The 22,467-nt window shown below is 37.2% G+C and overlaps 1 protein-coding gene across 4 annotated transcripts in view; it reads left to right on the plus strand.

Annotated features, from left to right (window-relative positions):
* Positions 1-22,467, plus strand: part of nckap1 (NCK-associated protein 1) — a 54,135-nt gene that overhangs the window by 20,420 nt on the left and 11,248 nt on the right. For all 4 annotated transcript variants that reach the window (XM_039683256.2, XM_039683257.2, XM_039683258.2 and 1 more), the window contains 16 exons: positions 882-930; positions 1,494-1,650; positions 1,826-1,882; positions 1,985-2,188; positions 2,550-2,682; positions 3,035-3,116; positions 4,691-4,749; positions 8,611-8,756; positions 9,339-9,471; positions 13,636-13,755; positions 15,009-15,148; positions 15,576-15,707; positions 17,095-17,313; positions 19,757-19,887; positions 20,038-20,135; positions 22,142-22,235. In XM_039683256.2, coding sequence (XP_039539190.1) covers positions 882-930; positions 1,494-1,650; positions 1,826-1,882; positions 1,985-2,188; positions 2,550-2,682; positions 3,035-3,116; positions 4,691-4,749; positions 8,611-8,756; positions 9,339-9,471; positions 13,636-13,755; positions 15,009-15,148; positions 15,576-15,707; positions 17,095-17,313; positions 19,757-19,887; positions 20,038-20,135; positions 22,142-22,235 — 1,954 coding nt within the window. The remainder of the gene's footprint in view (positions 1-881; positions 931-1,493; positions 1,651-1,825; positions 1,883-1,984; positions 2,189-2,549; positions 2,683-3,034; positions 3,117-4,690; positions 4,750-8,610; positions 8,757-9,338; positions 9,472-13,635; positions 13,756-15,008; positions 15,149-15,575; positions 15,708-17,094; positions 17,314-19,756; positions 19,888-20,037; positions 20,136-22,141; positions 22,236-22,467) is intronic.

Consider the following 22,467-nt stretch of genomic DNA (forward strand, 5'->3'; position numbering starts at 1 on the left):
GTTGTTGTTGATTAAATACAATGTGGAAAACATTCAGTAAATGTTCATCTGGTTAGATGCTGATTATTAATCAGTCAATTCCATTTTTCTAAACTGCTCTACTTAACTATCAGTCTTGCACATCTGTTATATTGGTATTTTTTAACAGTTTTATGGATGTTTGTAGTTCTAATTGAATGCTAGTCAGTTTTGCAATGGGTTGTGGGCAATATTAGCCATTAGAGTGTGCATGGATCTGCACTTCGGATCCTAACTGGTAATAGTAGATCATCCTGGTTTCTTTGGAATCTGCATTTTAACATACTACCATTTAGAAACACTACACATTAATTCTGTTAGTCATAGGTTGCATCATAGGTATCCTTAAACTGTTTAAAAGAGCCTCCACAATGGTAGCGTCTTATCATGCCTAAAAATAAGGGTTACAAGTTTTCCAACTATAAAAAAATGTATATATAATTACTAGTAAAAATAATTTTCAATAATTGAAATAATATAGTTTTGTTTAAATAAAATGTAAATATTAGATGAAAATATTGCCTGAAGTGCTAAAATGACTAAAAAAATGCTAAAAATGCTAATTCTAAATTGTAATAAATATTCTTATAATAGATAAATAATACTAAAACAACACTGCCAAAAGGCTCACTATGTGTAATAACAAAGTGTAATAGTAGTTTATTGATTGCCCAAATATAAGCATTAACACATGGTTATTTAATATATTAGCATTCCAGCAAAACATCGCGGATACAACTATTGATATGAAATGTATCATTCTGTGATATAGTATTTTTATCATACTGTATATTCCTCATAGGCAGGAGCATGTGAACATTGTGCATTTGACCAAATATAATTTGTTGACCTGTATATTTCAGATGCCCTGTGAATATCTATCCTTGGACGCCATGGAGAAATGGATCGTCTGTAAGTGTGTTATTAAATATATTACATTTATAATGTACACCTTTTCGTACTGTGCATGATTCTTTATTGGACTTTATTCTAAAACAGTTGTCCTTAAATTTACATCAAAACCTCTGAAATGATTTTTTCTGGTTAATAGATCGTTACCTTAAATTTCTTGTGAATGCCGTTTTATGATTGTTATGCCTCAGATTGAGAGAAGCAAGACTGGTAATTGTTTGAACATTTGTTTTATTATTTTCTAGTCTTTTTGTACAGTAGTATACCATTTAAATGGTGTGCTTTAATATTTAGCAGGTCCAGATTGAGTGTTTTTTTCACACGTTTATTTTGAGGAATCTGCGTAATGTATTTGAATTTGGTGAAAGGTGATAAATCTGAGAACACTACATTCTCTGTGGAAAGGATCATCAAATAACCCACAATATTTCATGATTTACATAAACGACACTCTTTCCAGTTGTCGATATCGGTGAAGACAGATCCTTTATGGGCCTGGGTCTTTACAAATGTAACAGGATTGTATGTGATTTGTAACAGTCTCTCTCTGTTCGGTGTCCTAGTCGGGTTCATCTTGTGTCATGCAGCTCTGAACAGTGACCCTGCGGCTCTCAGTTTGTGGAAGTTGGCTCTTCAGAGCAGTTCCTGTCTCTGTCTGTTCAGGGACGAGGTCTTCCACATTCACAAAGCTGCCGAGGATCTCTTTGTGAACATTCGCGGGTCAGCAATTTCTACTGGCACACACATTCTCAAGTTTTCTGTAATTAATTTGCATATTGTGTGTAGCGTTTACATAAAATATTGACATTATAGCACATGTAGCCTGTTTTTGTGTTGTTTAGATGTATATTATGTTGTTTATTGTGTTTTTATTTGTTTTCTCTACCTTCTACAGTTACAACAAACGTGTCAATGACATCCGTGAATGTAAAGAGTCTGCTCTGTCGCATGCGTAAGTGGCCTCTTGGTATTTCTGAAGATGCCATACTATAATAGTTATCACTCCCCTATCTTTGCAGTATCTGTATTATTTTTTTTTTATCATTTGGTCCAGGGGCTCCATGCACAGAGAGCGCCGCAAGTTCTTGAGATCTGCCTTAAAAGAGCTCGCCACAGTTCTAGCGGATCAGCCAGGTTTACTGGGTCCCAAGGCTCTGTTTGTGTTCATGGCTCTCTCCTTCGCCCGTGATGAGATCATTTGGCTGCTCAGACATGCAGACAACATCCAGAAGAAAAGCACAGATGACTTCATTGACAAGTAAATCCTATTCTTATACATTAAATGTATGCTTTAATGAGGCCGTATGCTACGCTTTTGTATTTTTAAATTTGACCAAAAAATTCCATGATTCATATTTTTTGTGTGTGTGTGATTCACTGCAATTTCCACCCATATTGCATTACACATGTTATTTCAGTATTATGTATTTACTGTTAATAGTGTTTATTCATATTTTTTTCATTATTTAAGTTTATTTTGTTCTTGTCATTTTTATTAGTTTTTTTTTACATATTTCTATTCAGCTTTAATATATTTTTGTCAGTTTTATTTTGTAATTTAATTTCAGTTTTAGTATTTCTTAAAACATTTCAGCTTTCATTTCTCCTTGTTTTCTCAGGCACATTGCAGAGCTGATCTTTTACATGGAAGAGTTGAGAGCACACGTACGGAAGTACGGCCCGGTGATGCAGAGATACTACGTGCAGTACCTGTCTGGCTTTGACGCTGTGGTGCTCAATGAGCTTGTGCAGGTGAGACTATCTGCTCTGTGGATCCAGTTTTCCTTTCTACTGGACTAAAAGGACAAAGATCAGTTACACACTCTTTGGAGGGCAATTGCTATTTGTAGTGCTCTCATGAGATGATGATCAGTCATGTGCAGTTGGGTAGTTCAGACATGAACATTAGTCACTTTATGAATCATTCACACTGGGCGTCTAGAAGAACATGAGGCGAAATACATGAACTTCACCACTAGATGGAGAACTAGTATTGTCATTCAGTTCTGAGACTGCAATCAGCAGCTAGACTTGCTCATCATGGTGCTTTAATTTTAAAAGGCACACAAAAATGGTAAAATAACCATGTCGTCTTCTCTTGTAGAACTTGTCCGTCTGCCCGGAGGACGAGTCCATTATTATGTCATCTTTCGTGAACACAATGACATCTCTCAGTGTTAAACAAGGTATAGAACCTCTCTTCTTATTTTAACATTTGTAATGTGGTAAAAACGTCATGAAATCAAAATGTATGTCCCTGGTCTCTTATTTATCAGATTCATTGGTTTGTATTATAAACTGTAATATTTGTCGATCATGTCATTTTATTCATGGTAAGAGCTGCATGGATCACAATTGTTGCTGAAAGTTCAACAAACATTTTTATATATTAAATAATCATGGTTAGTGACTAAATTTAGCATAATCCAGCAAAATAAAAATGGTCAGTGACTAAATTTAGCATGATCCAGCAAAATAAAAATGGTCAGTTACTAAATTGAGCATAATCCAGCTAAATAAAAATGGTCAATGACTAAATTTAACATAATCCAGCAAAATAAAAAGTGGTCAATGACTAAATTTAGCATAATCCAGCAAAATAAAAATGGTCAGTGACTAAATTTTGCGTAATCCAGCAAAATAAAAATGGTCAGTGACTAAATTTAGCATAATCCAGCAAAATAAAAATGGTCGGTGACTAAATTTAACATAATCCAGCAAAATAAAAAATGGTGAATGACTAAATTTAGCATAATCCAGCAAAATAAAAATGGTCGGTGACTAAATTCAGCATAATCCAGCAAAATAAAAATGGTCGGTGACTAAATTTAGCATAATCCAGCAAAATAAAAATGGTCAGTGACTAAATTTTGCGTAATCCAGCAAAATAAAAATGGTCAGTGACTAAATTTAGCATGATCCAGCAAAATAAAAATGGTCAGTTACTAAATTGAGCATAATCCAGCTAAATAAAAATGGTCAATGACTAAATTTAACATAATCCAGCAAAATAAAAAGTGGTCAATGACTAAATTTAGCATAATCCAGCAAAATAAAAATGGTCAGTGACTAAATTTTGCGTAATCCAGCAAAATAAAAATGGTCAGTGACTAAATTTAGCATAATCCAGCAAAATAAAAATGGTCGGTGACTAAATTTAACATAATCCAGCAAAATAAAAAATGGTGAATGACTAAATTTAGCATAATCCAGCAAAATAAAAATGGTCGGTGACTAAATTCAGCATAATCCAGCAAAATAAAAATGGTCGGTGACTAAATGTAGCATAATCCAGCAAAATAAAAATGGTCAGTGACTAAATTTTGCGTAATCCAGCAAAATAAAAATGGTCAGTGACTAAATTTAGCATAATCCAGCAAAATAAAAATGGTCAGTGACTAAATTTAGCATAATCCAGCAAAATAAAAATGGTCGGTGACTAAATTTAGCATAATCCAGCCAAATAAAATTCAGTACTACACAAATGAAATGTAATGCAGTAATCAAATGCATACTTCAACGTTATGCACGCAAATTAAAAGATATAATAATAAAAGTAAGTCTGACTGGCATCATGCCAAAACTTCTATATGACGCTTCTCATCATATAATTATATTTTATATATTTAAATTTTCCTGTAGTATGACACTGGGATCTATGTACTTATTATTTATCTTTTATTTTTTTTTATATAATATTGTCTCTTGTTGTTTGTACTCTGTCTCAAAATAACTAACTTTGTATGGGTGTGTGTTGCAGTCGAAGATGGTGAAGTGTTTGATTTCAGAGGGATGAGGCTAGACTGGTTTAGACTGCAGGTAAGATGATCTCAGTCGTCTGAGCCGGGTCAATACATGGTGTTTGTTTCCTCTGATCCTAATCAGGCATAATTTACAGCTCTTATCTTTGCTTCCTCTTTACTAATTAGCAGATGCTGGTTAACGTAACGCAACTAATGATCTCACAGTTTGAGATGCAGTCAACAAAAACTTTCATGCTGTGACAAATGTTTCTTGCAGAAAGTTGCTTATCCTTTGTCTTTTCGAATGAAAGCAATATTTTTTGCATGCTGTATGAAAAATGACTTAATTTTGAATTACTTAGAATTGAACCACAATGCATGCTGTTCTTTTGAAGCTCTGATTATTCAAGAAGAGCCTGCGCCTTTCATCCAGGCTCAAATAAATCAGACTTCGTCCCTGTGGAATACAGCACATTTTTTTCATCAAGTAACAGTACATGTGGGTGGGTGGAAATGGAAGCAGAGCTGGAGAGACAAGCTTGTTCATGTGTTTTTGAGGATCTGTGAGAGTGTGTGTGGACCTCAAAGGCCCATGGATCTGGATTGCAGTCTTTGGGATTGTCCAGTCTGCTCTCAAATGCGTTTCCTGTGTGTTGGCCTGCCCAGTCCCACAAGTGAGAAGCCATTTGACCTCTTCCCTAAAAGAATGTTCTGGGTTCAGAAACTTTATTTACAGCATTTGAGGCATGATTTTGATATGATACCGTGATACCACAGAACTTTTCCCCCCTATGTCCCTTGTATGTAACATAGTTGTTGTGAAAGCCCTTATATTCAGGGTCTTCTTGATCATAGAAAACCTGAAAATATAAAAATTTCAAAATTATGATTTGCAGGTCTGAAAAAATAATGGAAATTAATATGCATACAGTATACACAGGGCAATATATAACATAAATCATGGTTGATTGTTTGAATCATTGCACAATGTAAACTATATCATCCTGCTCTAATCTGCTAAATGCAACTTTTAAGGCATGAAGATATTAGATATTATAAACTTTTTATTCTAAAATTTCCTGTAAAGCTGCTTTGAAACTTTTTATTGGGAGAATGCTATATAAATAAGTTTATGAGATTTGTTGGAAATAGGGCTGTCAAACGATTAATCGCAATTAATCGCATCCAAAATAAAAGTTTGTGTTTAAATAATATATGTGGGTGCACTGTGTATAATTATATATATATATATATATATATATATATATATATATATATATTTATTTTTTAAATACACACACATGCATGTATATTTAAGAAAAAATATTTATATATAAAATATTTATATTTATATAGAATATAAATTATACATAAATCTATATACAGTATATACATGAAAATATTTCTTAAATATATACAAGCGTGTGTGTCTATTTATATATATAAAATAATTATACACATTGCACCCACGTGTATTATATAAACACAAACTTTTATTGTGGATGCGATTAATCGTTTGACAGCCCTAGTTGGAAATCGTGGCATTTTTATAGAAGTGAATATATATGTATATATATTTTTTATTACATTGCTGTCTGTGAGTGCTGTCTCTATATGTAGGAATGACTAAAGTATTGGAAATTTATTTTTGGAAACCTTTTACATTTAAATATTCAGTTTGGATGATTTTGTAGTGCATTACTGATGTAATTTCTGTTGGTGGGATTTGCTCTATTTGAATAGTTTCCTTCTGATAACCTCATGTTAAAGTTACCTGGTTTAGTGACGTTATGTGGTCATGAAAAAATGTAACTTAAAAACAAAAATTGCAAATAACTTTACACAGGCATGATCAGCAAATGATTTTGTCTCACTCCATCTCATATGATTGAATCAATGTGTTTACTGTTCTTCCATTATGCAGTTACTACAATTTTTGCTTTATCGGACAGACTATTTTCTGTGGTCATGCCACAAATTCCACAAAAAGAAACTTATTTGCGTTGAACCCAGAACATACCTTTAAGAGCAGGCCTCAAGCTCTTCACACAGGAGGGTTTCAGTTCACCTCTTCAGCAGGAGAAGCTGCTATCAGTGGAATGTGAACATTTCTCACAGCTGAACAACTGTTTTCTGTGTTTGGACCTTTTCCCACTCTCCATCGCTCTTTTCGCAGCCAGAGTCCTCTCTTTCACATGGCCACAAAAACAAATCGGCCCCAATAACAGCAGCGTTTATTCACTGCGCAGCCTTGGGCTCTGACTGCTCTCAGTTTGCCAGGACAAAGCAAATTCAAGGATTTAAACTGTCAGCTATAGAGCAGCAGAGTGTGTTTGAGGCTGTTGACAGTTGTGGGTGTGTTGATGTGTATGTTCAGCTATGTAGCTGAATTGCACGAAAATATGTCCAGGTCACCTTACCCCAAAACTGGAAGAAAGAAAAAATAATATAATGAAATTATACAAATATTTTTTTTTTTATTAAATAATTATTTTTTTATTATTTAATTTTATTTTCATTGTCTATTATTATTGGTGGTTATTTTTAGATTCTTATTGCTGTAATTTAGTTGTTTTTTTACTGTATTACTGTAATACATTTTTTTTTTCAGAATAACATTTTCCATCTGTCTTCTATTGTTTTTCAAAACATGTGGTCCACCCCAAACTTTAATTTAAAAAATTAATGTTCAGAGAGTATGCATTAAATTAATCCATAGTGCCAGTAAAGACATTTATAAAAAAATGTTATTTTAAATTTTAATAATATTTCACAATAAAGTTGTTTTTACTTTATTTTTGATCAAATTAATGCAGCCTTGGTAAGCATGAGACATTTTTTATTAAAGAAATTTAATTAAAAAAAATAACGGTAGTGTCATAAATGGGTAACTGGTCATGAAAAATTAGTTACCGGTATGACTGTTTTGGTGAATGAAACCAAGCAGACTAAAATGTCACAGATGTGTAGTAAAAGTCTATCTGTGGGCTCTAGAATCAGTCACTACTCCAAGTTTGACAGCATCGAGTCACTCTAAAGAGCTGCCCTGGCTCTGCTCTCTAAGCAGGGATGCCCCGTTCTCTCCTTAAATTTAGCATGCTTTCTTCTTGTTTAATGGACCTGTTGTTGAGTTAACATTTGCCAGTATATAACAACTAACGGTTCACTCAGTTCACGTCTGCTCGTCTGCATTTGGCCTCTTCGTTTCCAAAGGTGCGGTCCTATTTATCGCTATGGCCGATTAAACTACCAGCAGCAGTCTGCAAACGTTCATCTAAAAATAAGCCCTGTTTTTCAATACTTTTTCTGCTCCACAGTGGACTTCAGTGCAGTACGATATGTTTATTGTCGTTCCCCGGACTCCATAACCATAAGCTTTGTGAGTTTAGCACCTGCTGAATGTCATGTGGCATCATCCTGGCATGCCGCGCTCTTTGAATTGGCTGATCTTTAGATGATGAAAGCCAGCGCAGGGCGTGTGCAATTCGTGTTTTGGTTGAGTTTTCTCACACTTCTTATGTTCGAGTTGATCGCACTGGCTGGCACAGCTGTTTCGCTGGGGGAAAAAGAGGGGTTTTGACTTAAACACCAAAGAGAATCTGTTTTGCATACAGTCTTCATTTGATCATGTATGCTAGAGAGGAAATTGTGTTGGTTGGACATTGTCTGGTTCAAAAGTATCAAGTTTACAAAAATATTTCCCAGAAAGCCTTCTCAGAAGTTAATGATATGGTAAAACATCAAACCACACTTTTCTTCGTACTCTGCCCTGGTCCAGTTTCCAATCTGATTCGTTGCTCTTCATTTGCCTGAGGATTTGCTCATGGAAATCAAGCCCACCAAGCTTAGCCGTTGAGAAAAGTTGTCAGAAATAACTAATGCACTTCTTATTTGATTCCAGATTAACTCTAATGATGATGTTTTCCTCTGTGCTTAGGCTTACACCAGCGTGTCCAAGGCCTCACTAGGACTGGCAGATCACAGGGAGTTGGGAAAGATGATGAACACCATCATCTTCCACACCAAGATGGTGGACTCTCTGGTGGAGATGCTTGTGGAGACTTCTGACCTTTCCATTTTCTGGTATGACCTCACATCAAAGAAAAGGTCATTCAAAGAAATTACATTAATGTGTAGAGTAGATCACTGAATACACAAAAAGTGGGTTTAGAAATGAAAAATTCAGAAAAAGGTTGACTTAAATTTTATATGTGCAGTGGCTCTGAATTCATTGAATGATCTGTAATTTGCATTCAGACTTGAGTTTGAATTTTTTTATGTATTTTATTCATATAATTGTCTATTGTAGCCAGCAAAAACCATGCAAAATTGATTTATTTTCCTGTACCCCAACTTTTTTCTTTTTTTTTTACGAATTACGTTTTAAGTCACTGCAAGCTCCCAAGTTAGGCAGAATATGATTCGTTTTTGCCGTGACTGTTGATTCAGCAGTGGCACAGGAAACACTGCTTAACGCCAGCTCCACAATTGGCAGAAGCCATATCTGCTCTCAGACTCCCATAGCAACTGTCTGTTGTGCCTCTTGTTTTTAGATATTTCTTTTTCATGCTTGGTGGAAAGCGGACAGGGGCGTTTCAACTGATTAGATATGACTGTACCAGACGGTGAAGTGAACTGGCAACTCATTTTCTCTCTCTTTGATAGCTTTTACAGCCGCGCCTTTGAAAAGATGTTCCAGCAGTGTCTCGAACTGCCATCCCAGTCTCGATACTCCATCTCCTTCCCTCTGCTCTGCACCCACTTTATGAGCTGCACCCATGAGCTCTGCCCTGAAGAGGTGAGTCGCACTGACCTGGAATCAGTCCAACAGGCCCCAAGAGGAGCTCAAATATCAGATTCACTTCACAGGGTTCGTACAGAGTTTTGAAAGTTTGAAAAATGCTTGATTTTAACCGTTATGTTTTCAAGGTTTGAAATGTGCTTGAATTTTCATTATCATCCTTAAAAATGCTTCATATTTTTTTCTTAGAACATCTCGATAAAAAAAGAAAGAAATCTTCCCTGAAATATAACCTTTAAAGATTGAGTCGTGGATCATTTGCCAGAGCATGCGTTCCCAAAGATTTGGGGGGAAATCTGATGCGTAACATTATGTTAGACCTGTGCATTAGGTCTTAATAAACCTGCTACTGTTATTGTTAATCAAACAACAAAAGAAAAGAGGGAATCTCTTACTGCGCTTGACTAGGGCTGTCACTTAACGTTCGAAAATCGATTGCACAATCGATCAGACCAACCAACACAAGTTTTAAAAACGAAAATAGGTAATCAATTTTAATGGCCTTTTCTTTTTTCTTTTTTACCAAAAATGTGTTTTAGGTGGAGAGATCAACACAGTACACTGTCTTTTCTGTTAACCAAATGCTTTTTATTATTCGCTATTACTTCAATGCAAGTGAAGAAATGCTGTGTTATTTGTTGACGTGTGTGAGAAAGCCAAAAATGCGCAGATTCTGCGCAATACGCTGTATTTAATCTATCATGATTAGGACTCATGAGTTGGGTATGTTATTTGCGCTAAATCCGCGCAGATTTCACTTAAACAAACTTCCCCAGCAAAGTGAGTAAACATGGAAACACGCCATATTGGCTTGTGATTTGACAGCGTTACCCACCAATGATCGTTCTTACTTGCATTTTGGCGGGTTGGAGGGTGTTAATTTCAATCCCTGAATGTTGCACTCCTGTTTGTCATTGTGCACGAAACTTCACGCCAATAAATCAAAATATTGCTGACTTTTGCGCGCCTCAAGTGCCCTCTTCACGTTCGTCCTAATACCTGTTAGTTGTCTGTGGATTTGCTTATATTTAGTGTTGAAAATGGAAACGTCTTTAGACATTGAAAATCGGTTCAATGAACACTTATGTCTCAGAAATCGAACAGGATTTTTTCACAAAAGTGACAGCCCTACTCTTGACTGAATAACTTTTGTAGCTTTAATAATAATCAGTTTATTTGCTATTATTATACTAAAGATTATGTAGTGATTATTTAATTTCTGTATTATTTCTTACTTGAATTCTTCTGTTAAAAAAAGTAAAGCATTGTTAGTTACATTTGTTTCTTATATTGTATTTGTTCTAGTGATTGTTGAAAATAACTTTGTAATTGTAATTATTATTAATTTAAAGAAATAGTGGAAATGATGCATCGTAATGCATTGGGAATCATTTTATAATCAAATTGTTACCCACTGAATCGTAATCGAATCATGAGGAAAGTGAAGATTCACACCTCTAGAAATTGGAGTGTTTACTTTCTTTTCCTACATTCTTAAGTTTTAATATCCGGATTGGCAGCGCAGCTGAAGGTTGCGTTCATGTTGCACCCTTTACTGTACAGCTTTGAATTTGTCTCGTTCAGATTCAGAATTTGTTTCATATCTCGTTTTGATCTTCGTGTAACCATGTTTTGTATATTGAATATTTTCTTCTTTTTGAAATGGAAGGCAATTGGATATGTAAAATGGATTTGTTTCCTATTGCTGTTGGAGCAAATGGAAACACAAACTTATATTTCCTATAGTCTCCCATTTATATAGCAGTTTCTACTGTAGTTTACTTTTCGGCTCTTTAGCATATAATGTACACGCCATTATATTTACTGAACCCTTTCTAATTCACCTGTACTTACACTTGTAAAGCACTGCTTCCACTGCTTAAAAGTGCTTGAATTTCACTCTTAAAAATCTGTACGAACCCTGACTTCAGTAACCTTATCTGAAAACAGTGCTTTATGACATTTTTTTGTAGGTATTATTGAAAGTAGTATTGTGAATTTGTATTTGTGAAATGATTATATGTTCGTTATCTCTAAATTTATTTATTTTTCTCTGAAATAGCAATTTGTAGATTCAAAATGTTTAATGCAAGTAAAATAAAGTAAAGTAAATTGCAGTGATCACTTTGGTGAATCGTTTTAAAAATAATTCATTCAAATAAATTAAATTTAGCCGTTATAACAGTTTTTGGTATTGAAGAATAAATCAGACGTTCTTAACTTCTGTCGTTGTGATATTCATGATGTTAATTTAAACAATCAGTCATTATATCATCCAGCCCTAGTCTACGTATAATGAAATGATCGTTTTAGCCTCATGCAGTTGCTTTCATTGACTATTATGAATCAGTCGACACTTGACACTTATTTAATTTGGTCAGATTACATATTCCATTTGACTTGTCCTGAAATCTCTGGTTTAGCCCAAATGCAAACTCTGTGTTTTGGGGGGGAAAAAACAGTTTTATGTGTCTGCGAATGTCCCCTAGTGAATATGGCCAGTGTTACTTTTGAGAAAAGGAGTTTGGAAAAGATCTTTCTTTTCTCTGTCGGGTCTCGCCTCGGCTTAGCTTCGACCCATGCGAGGGTTCAGGATGGAGTCGTACTGTGAATCCGGAAAGCTCCATGAGTTAACTAGAGCTGGAATGTCCCAACACGCAGCATTGAGCACTGTGGTCCATGTATCAGGATGTGTACAGAAAACCAAATGCTGAAAAGCATGATTTATTAAATCTGTAATTGAACCATACACCAGTGCAGCTACCCAGGCTCCCCAGGGGCATATGGAAGCCCCTACGCACACACGAGGAGCACAACAGATTCCTGTTCCCCCCCCCCCTGCCAGTATATGGCCAGCACATTCACCAAGTGTTTGTTCCTGCCAAACATCGTGCCCTCCAATATCCAATTTAATTTGGTAAATAAACCCACATTTTCACTCCTAATTGGTGGACAAACGGCACCCAAACAAACAGCACAATGAGAGTTCTCATGTCATTGCAGGGCCTGAACATTGAGCTGTCTGAGAGCACTTAGAGGAATAAAAGAGATTTATTGAGCCATAGAAGGCTTGGGTTTCCCTTATTTAAACATGAAACTCCCTCTCTCAGCATGTCTCTGAAATGGTCTTCCTCCTATGTCCACTCCACACAGCTTTGGACAGCTGCAAGCTTTATTTATGTTGGAAAAGCACTAAAAGTTTCCAAGAATATTTCCATCCTCGCACAGAAAACTTTTTACAGCGGTTTAGAGAAACAACAAAAGATCACGGCGCTTCAGCAGAGGTTAGCCTCTGCATCACGTCGGATAGATGTGTTATTTCCAACCTGCACCGTCTCAGACTCTGCCCTCAGATGCCCACGAGGAGCGAGGCAGAATATTTGGTCCTCGTCAGATCGGAGTTAAACCAAGGAAGCTTTAACTGACACTCATCTTGTATGGATTTCGTCAAAACGCACAGGGGCAAAGGTTGTTTTGCATTAGTAATTTAGAGAGTATGCGCTGTTTGCTCTTGGGAGGAAGTTGAGGCGACAAGACCAGCTGGGCCATAACAAAAAGCCTCACTTACACATGAACAGGTCACAAACAGCACCTCACTGTTGGCCAAATCCACCTGAGCAGCTTATGTTGGAGTGGATTCAGCCTCTGACAGGACCAAATAAATTCATGCCAGTTAATGGCATGGTGAGAAATTGTTTTTCCACCCTCATCCAATTCTAGTTAATTCACTGATTAAAATTAATATATGGGCATAAGTTTGGGATCAAGTTTCTTTTTAAGGTCTCTTATACTCACCCTGGCTGCATTTATTTGATTGAAATGTCACTAAACTCCACTTAAAAACTGTGGCTGGTCCCTTTAGTTGTTATTAGGCCCATTATTAGGCCCTGTTCATTGATGGTTTTTCCAGGTGACCAGCTGAGCCAAATGATTTACTGTTGATTATAAAGGATAAGGATGTATTTCCTGTACCTATAGCAGAACCAAATAGAATTGCAATTCAATTTGGTGCAAAAATGACCCTTTACACCTGTATTAAGCACTAAATCAATGCTACCGAGTGGAACGTACTTTATGCTGAAAATCAAATGTCTCGCTTAACATTGGGGTTGTGCTAAGGGAAGTCTCCACTAATGTCTCCATGTCTGTCCCTCCCTGCAGAGGCACCACATCGGAGACCGCAGCCTGTCCCTTTGCAACATGTTCCTGGACGAAATGGCCAAGCAAGCCCGCAACCTCATCACAGACATATGCACAGAGCAGTGCACCCTGAGCGACCAGGTCAGTGACGCACACATGCTTTCAGCGCTGCCAAAACACAGAGGGACTTTTGGGAGTTCTGGAATTTTCCATGTCATATCTGGGATTTTAAGAAACTTAACTGGGTTTACAAAGAGTTCTGCAAATTCACCAGGAATTTTCCATTCCGTTGCAATATGATCGCAATGAAATCAAACGGTGATTGATTCGCTGGACACTGTTGGCAGCACCGATTCGAACACATACAGTCAGCTTTAATGAATAAACTTATTCTCACCCCCCTCTGGTGAATGTAACTGTCATGTCGTAAGCAAACAGGACGGCAGCTCATAAGTAACTTCCCGCTTTGCTCATGTCTGGGCTGTGGAAGGCACATTTGTCTTAAGGAATTACAGTCTTAAAGTCAACATGAAACCTATTTTACTTCTCTAATCTGACATATCTCCAAGTGAAACAAAGATATTTTTTAGAAAGACTGGGTAGGACTTGATTTTATTCATCAGGAATTGATTGGATGGTGAAAAGTGGATGTTACAGGTGGTTGGGGAAGGGATGTTGAAAAGTAAGAGGAATTTGGATTTGTGTCAATTAAAAAGAACAATAAATTCAATAAATATATAGTGTATTTATATATATATATATATATACAAAACTGATATCAAACAAATATGTACATATCACAGAAACGGTTCTCAGATAATTTCAATACAAGTGATTCTGAATTGATCACTACAAGTGATTCATTGATTCTGAAAATCCCTTGAGTTTGAGACTAGAGTGATTAAGTCTTTTTGAGTTATTCACTAAAATTAAATCTCTATAAGAGTAATTTGTGCATGATATGGACTATACTGGCCACGCTGTATGCGTGCAACCAGCGAGGATAATGCAACAGATTTATATTCATTAATTTTATATATTTATATTTTTTATTTATATTTTATATTATATTAGATTTATATTCCTATATTTTATAACACAAAATCTTTCATTACATCCAGTTCAGGGTGCAAGCTCACAAATCAAGCTCACAATTTCTTTTGCCATGGTGCTGTATTTTATTAAGTCATAAATCATTTGGTTCTGGTATTTTAAGAACATTTTTACAATTCCCAAGTCGGTGCACACTTATTTTTTTTTATTAGTTGAAATTACCTGCACTGATGAATTGTTCACAAAATGACCAGAAACTTGTATTGGGAAAGAAAGTAGGGTCAATTTTGATTTCATGTTGACTTTAAAAAGGGTCCTTTTCCTGTTGTTGTTCTGTGCAGCTACTGCCAAAACATTGTGCCAAAACCATCAGTCAGGCCGTGAACAAGAAGTCGAAAAAGCAGACGGGGAAGAAAGGTGAACCGGAGAGAGAGAAACCTGGTGTTGAGAGCATGAGGAAGAACAGACTCCTGGTCACCAAGTAAGGATGAAACTTACTCTTCTCAGCACAAACGTCAATTCTTGTTGCTCATACTGTGTTTAATGTAGTCTGGGTCATGTTGTCTTTCACTTTGTTCTATTTTTTTTGTAATTGATGGTTTGTGTCTATGAGGGCATGTCTGCGTCCCTATTAGAACTCACCAGTAGAGAATCACTGTGTTGAACAAAACCCACCTGGAGGCTTTTATCTATTATCCTCCCATACGGCAGACATTCAAACAGATCCTCCATATAATATAAAATGGATTTATCCTAAAGCCTGATGTGGACACACATGAGCAGTAGTAACAGTATGGGAGCGGTGTGGCCCCATGGTGAGCAGTACTGTTGTGCTGGGTAAGCTTTAGCTGATTGACTGTATGATCTGAAGGAAATTAGTTTTTAAGGCTGTCGTCTGGTTTTTACAGTCTGGACAAACTGCACACTGCTCTCTCAGAGCTCTGCTTCTCCATTAACTACGTCCCCAACATGATGGTCTGGGAGCACACCTTCACCCCACGCGAGTACCTGACCTCCCACCTGGAGATCCGCTTCACTAAGTAAGTCAGACTTTCATCTTGATGGTTTAGACAACACACACCACTTTTGATCAATTGAATGCATCCCTGCAGGATAGAAAAAATTCAATTCTTTAGAAATAAAAAAGCGTACTTACCCCAAACTGAATGTTTTGTATGGTTATGTATAACGGTTTCTTCAAAATTATTCATATTAAAAACATGTATGCATGTGTGTGTATATAATATATATATATATATATATATATATATATATAAAATTTAAGTAATTTACTTAAATTTCTCTTGCAATATTAAATTCTATAATGCTGATCAATCTTTTTTCTGAATCATGTGGGTTTAAAGATCACAACAGCCTGAATTTGAACTGAATTTGGCTGCTACCTACATAAACACATCACTGCTCGTTTTATCTATTACGTTACCCACAGTCAACCCTTCGCGATGAGGTCTGTCCACAATCGTTCCGCACTAGCATCAATCATATTGATTTGCCTCATAGGGGAGAGTTACTGTTGCATTTTATGTGAGGGAAAATTGTCTTCCAACTCTCCCTTATTAATTAAGCTGAGAACTCAACGGCTTAAAGAGCCTCTTGGGTTTATTGTTCGATTTGTGTAATTTATTGGACTAGTGGTGAGAGTTTGGGTTAGCATGATTTTTGACACTGTTCCAGAATAGAGCTTGTCCAACTAAATAAACATTGGGCAGAAGAATAACAGGTATTTTCCACTGTTGGACTCAAAAACTCTGACGCGGATGCATTGGCTGGCCCCTCTCTCCCGGGCTGTGAACCCCTCATGTGGCCGTGCTTCTCAGCAATGAGAGGCCCTGTTAGCAGATCTCACCACCCAACCATGTGCTGTTATTACCCATTTCCATCTGATTGGGTACATAGCCTTGATTCAGGTCAAAGCATTAAAAGAATATGTTATTGTTATGGATCTGTTTATGGTGGCCACCATTGCTCTCCAAACAACACCACATAACCACGTCCAAATTGACCCCGTTTACTTTCTTAGCATGCAGTATATTCCAGGTCTTACTGCGCATGATTAATTGGTGCATGTTATTCCAAAAAAAAACAGCTGTCACATATCTCTTTTTTTTCTAATATAATATCCTATTTTGTAGTATTATTGTTTATTATTTATTTTATCCATTGGGTTGTTTAATTATTTGATTGTTCATTTGATTGTATTGATTATTGTTTTTAAATGATTATTTTGTTTTCTTCCTGCTTGGTCTTGTATACATCAGCATTAATGCTGTTTTTGACGCAAGATACGTTTTGATAAAACATTAAGAGGACAAACACTTTGTTCCTTTAGAAGTACATGCATCGATTAATCATGCACAATAAAACCAGATTTTTGTCTTTCGTTCTGTCTCTGGAACTGTTGCTCAGGTCCATAGTTGGGATGACCATGTACAACCAGGCCACACAGGAGATCGCCAAACCATCAGAGCTGCTCACCAGCGTGCGGGCCTACATGACAGTGTTGCAGTCCATTGAGAATTATGTGCAGATTGACATCACCAGAGTGTTCAACAATGTGCTGCTGCAGCAGACTCAACACCTGGACAGCCATGGAGAACCAACCATCACCAGCCTCTACACCAACTGGTGAGACTCTATATGTCTCTAGAATGGCTACAGTTATTTCAGAGCTTAACTTTTGCTTTTAGGATGAATGGCTCTGTCCAAAACCAAGTATTCTGCCTTCATAGGCTGCTGCAGTGCTTAGACAGCATCTCAACTGAAATATAACCACTTAAGTGACCGATTTAGAGCACTCTACATAGGCAGCAACAAATGGCTCCCCTAACTCATGCTTTGACTTAATTTGAATAGAATTTTGGCATTAGTATTTTGTCAAGCTAACAACATTATGCTCTAATTGCCCCAATATACTTCAAGTGAAATTGAATTGTTGTGGTGTCATTTCATAGCCTGGTTAAAACCAACTGAGTTATGGTCTGGCAAAGCGTCATAGACAAATAATTTCCAGAGGGGCGTCACCAACGGACGCCACGGGTAGACCTAAAACCAATCAGAGCGATGAAGGAGATGACGTATACAGAGCGGCGGCCAGCGGAGAAGCATCTCTGAGTGTTGTTCTTTGCTCGTTTTTTAACAAAAAGGAAACGTTTAAAACGCTTAAAACAGACGTGATGGCTGATTCGAACGAGTGATGTCAGGGCGGCATCCATCTTTGTAATGTAGGCTACAAAATCTGCTTCAAAATCCCAGCGCTGTCATCATCGTGTAAAGCCCGGCCCAAAGTTTCTGATTAGTGCCTCGATTTCGATTATATTCGACTTTGCCAGACTAACTTTCAGAGCAAATCTAAATTTGCCAGAAGTTGTCTGGGTTTTCCCAGGCTAGCCATTTCAAACAAAATTAGGCCAAAACAAAGTTTGTTTTGAGAGTTTTTGAAATGACTTGCCAAATTGACATTTCTGGAAAAGTCTGTTCTGGCTGGTAAATACCATTGGTCCGTGGCGATTAAGTAATACATAGGTGTGCTCTGGGGCTCGTTCAGTCCGTTGAGGTCCAACACGAGGCCCCGATATACTTCAAGCGAAGTCGAAGAACTGCTGTGACGAAGAACTGCATTTTGAACAAAATCAGCCCAAAGCGATCTTTCCGGAAAAGATTGCTCCGACTGGTAAACACCTTCGAACTACCAAGGGTCCTTTGGGAGTACGTAATAGGTAGATGCGCTTTGGGGCTCTGCCTTTTTTTTAACGTGGAAATCTTTTCTGCTTTATTTCATGTTTTTCATGTTTAACACTGTAAAGCTGTTTGGTTTAAAGCAATCTATTGTATTAAGTGCCATATAAATAAACATGACTTCACTTGACAGGAGTGCCAAATTACAGAGCTTGTGCAGGCATCTATGATCAGCATCTGCTGTTTTCTCGCTACTGTCAATTTTGTTGTGCGTGTATTTGGTTATTGTGGCGAAAGCATGCTGCACATATTTACAAATTCATATTAATCTCAGCTGCGTCGGGAAGTTGGCTTACTGCTGCAAAGGTATTTTGAACTTCTTTTTGCCCTTAAACGAAGAACGAAAAAAAACTTTGCTGTGAGTATATCGGGGTCTTTCAGCTCCAACCAGCTCCAGCTCGCCTGCCTGAATGTTTATAGACGCTTTCAGCAGTGACAACATAAACAAACGGTACTGCGCATGTGCATTAATCTGGCCCAAACTTAACTTCCGGCAGACTTGCGGAGTCAATCCATAACAAGTAAATAACCTAGTAACTGGTATTTCTTGCCAGTCAAAGAAAATAAATGTTACCTGGCCAAACTGAAATGTGACACTACCAGACCCGTTGAACAAAAATTGGAGACAAGATGTTTTTCTACCGACGTGTCTGATTTACCGCAGTGTTAAAAAAAACTGGCGAGCGCGACGGCGGGGTTTGATAAGGTTAATAACATAGCTCTCCTTATTAGCTAGGACCACATGTTGGATGGATCTGTGCAGCGCTGTTTACGATACTAACCATTCAATACACAGACTGGTCCGCTGTCAATGTGTTTGCGAGAGAGAGAGAGAGAGCGTGCGAATATGCGCTGCACGCAACTGCAGTCAATTACAACTTTTCCCATCTTAAATTGTTTAAAACACGGAAATCAATATGTGGCGGTCAGCGCTGATAATGTGGTGGGCTGCCACTAATAAATGTACCGGTTATCACTCAGATAAGGCTATTTTAATACCGCCGTCTCCCTCATAGGAATTGACATTTTTGTTTTTAAAAATTGCGTTTGCTCCCTACTAGGTCAGGTTGCACCCCACAGCTCAACAACCTGCTCATCACCTTAACTTTCACTGCATTTGTAGTGAATGCCATATTATCCAGTAAACACTAATAAACGAACAGAACGGAAGTTAACTTTGGGCCAGCTCATCACCATGGCAACGCGTCTGATGAAAGCGTCTATAGTAATCCTGAAGACCTTGATTAGCTGGTTCAGGTGTGTTTAATTAGCATTGGAGTGTGAGACCACTACCTTAAAGTGAAACATTGGTTTGGTCTTAATCTGTGCACAGGTATCTGGAGACTCTACTGCGGCAGGTTAGCAATGGTCACATCGCTTACTTTCCTGCCATGAAAGCCTTCGTCAACTTGCCCACAGAGAATGAGCTCACCTTCAATGCAGAGGAGTATTCCGACATATCTGGTGAGGGGAAAAAAGCATGCCACAAAGACACATTGAATAAAAGATTTCCTTGTTTAGAAACATTGCACAATGTTTTCTTCAGATGGACGTGATTATTTTCACTTTCCAACTGACATGGCACATTTAAACGTTCTTGACTTTGTCTCTCAGAAATGCGCTCACTGTCTGAGCTGCTGGGTCCATACGGGATGAAGTTTCTCAGCGAGAGCCTCATGTGGCACATCTCTTCCCAGGTGGCCGAACTCAAGGTAAGTGATAGGGGTCTCTGAGGTGAAAGGTCACATCATTAGGCTTGTCACAGTTCCAACTTGCTTGCCTTCCTCTGAAAGCGTTCAGACGCACAGTTCTCTGTTGAAGACTGCCTCTTTTCAACAAAACAAGATTCCCACAGTCACTTTGACTCACCGGCAAATCCAGACTGAATTTGTGGAATTTTATTAATTTATTTACTTTAATTAAGGGTTGGCATCATTTTTGTCATTAAATACCATTTTCAAGTTTCAAGAGTTGATCACTGTGCCACAACCCCAACCCCCACACACATAAACATATTTTAAATATTCATAATGGGTTACATAGAACCAGTGCTGAACCTTAAATATTTCTGTGGCAATTTGTTGATTTTTTTTTTTATTTTTTTTTATTATTATTATTATAAATTTCAAATTTCATGTCAAATAAAGCTAGAAATTAGCTTAATTTTATTTATAATCAGCTAATTTTAAGATCAGAGACTGCAATTGGAGAGAGGGAAAGGCAAGATTTAGTGTGCTACTTTTAATGAGGACGACTGTGTGTTGAGCTTTAGGATGTAACACTGAACTTTCAGTTTTATTTGCGTCAGTTTGTACGTCGGTTTGCTGAAGAGATGCTCGGCTACTCCTCTGCAGTAGCACTGTCATATCTGAGTACCCTGTCGCATGTTTAGCTTTTACCATTTTAGGAGTAAAATTTACATTTGTGTCTTCAACAACTAGATGTATTTTGTCCAATTTTATCTGGAATGTGAAAAATGCCCTCTCTGTCTTTATATTATTGGATAGTTATCCGATAAGAGAAAAAACACGAAGTGACCAGGTACACATGAACAGTGTTTCCACATGCATCACAGTCATTTCGATGTGTGTGGAATATATATTAGGACTCGGTGTACTTGGTTGAATATTTCTGAAATTTCTGGTGTAAGCGGTCAGTCAGTAACTTGTGTGCACTTGATGCGTGGCATAACAAGCTGTGTTACTATGAGGAATGATTCAGCTCAAAATGTAGATCCATATGTAGGTATGAGGAACTTTATCTGAATGAAATACAAACACCTCTTTTGCTTTTTGCTTTCTGTGGATTTCTGCAGCCACATATTTCATGTGGGGCTGCTTACCAGGAACTGTGTTTAGGTAGCACTTCCCCTCAGTTATTGCATAACTTTTAGACAACGACAACAAAGAACTGTCAGCAATGATGGATTAACGGCAACTATGATCAAACCTGAACCAAAGCCTACTTTGATTACATTGAATGCCGAGCCTTCCTCATGAAGTATGAATGGTGTATTGTTTGCACTCCCTGACATAATGATGTAGGAATGAACTGTTTTTTTCTTTCCCTTAGCCAGAGCATCTGCATGTAAAGCCCTGGGTTTTTTTCTTTCCCTTCAATCGATTTTATTCAATAATGATAGCAGGTTTGCAAATGCATGTATATAATTGAAACAGCCTTCTGCATTTATAAAAGTTTCTTGAGAAACGAGAGCCAACCAAAGTGTGTGAACACAGGCTTTTAACTTGCAAACTTCTCTCCCTCAGCTGAAAGTAATTTGGAGGAAAAAGAACCAAGTTTCCTATCTGACCCAAAATCAGCTGGGGAGTGAAATGGTTTATTTTGCATTTCTATTCTGCGCCATGTTCACCAAAAGACTTTAACGTGAAATATGTTTTCTCTTAGAGCTCAAATTACGCAAATCGTTTGTTGACATGCAAACTCGTGCTCTTGTATTTCCTCACAGTTCCCATCTCAGGCGATTTCATGCGGCTACTGTTCAAAATTGTTCGTCTTTGGTGTTAAAAGTTATGTTCTGGGTTGAATGTTCTGCCAACAATCACATTAAAAATATTTTCTGGTTATCAACTTTGTCATAAATGCTGTTGTTAGAGTGTAATGCCTTTAAAGTTGCATGTAGGTTTTTAGGTCCTCCCGTGGAAGGATGTACAGACTTCTTTCCTGCTTATTCAGCATACGTCTTTTGTTGCCATTATAGAAACTTGTGGTGGACAATGTGGAGGTTCTGACCCAGATGAGGACCAGTTTCGACAAGCCGGAGCATATGGCAGCACTCTTTAAGCGGCTCTCATGTGAGTATCCATTGTGAGACTTTTATTTATATACTCTAACTTCAAAAGCTTAGGGTCAGTATTTTTTTTTTTTTTTTTTTTTTTGTAATTCATAGTTTTATTCAGCATGGATGCAATAAATTGGTCAAACGTGAAAATAAAAGCATCCCCCAGTGTGTTTGGTCACTTTGTATGTCACTTTTCTTTGTCAAAGTGGCAGTTCTGGGCCAGAATTAGCTATAATTTGGGAAGA

The sequence above is a fragment of the Pimephales promelas genome, chromosome 7, assembly GCF_988280905.1.
Source record: "Pimephales promelas chromosome 7, fPimPro1.hap1.1, whole genome shotgun sequence".
Taxonomy (NCBI): domain Eukaryota; kingdom Metazoa; phylum Chordata; class Actinopteri; order Cypriniformes; family Leuciscidae; genus Pimephales; species Pimephales promelas.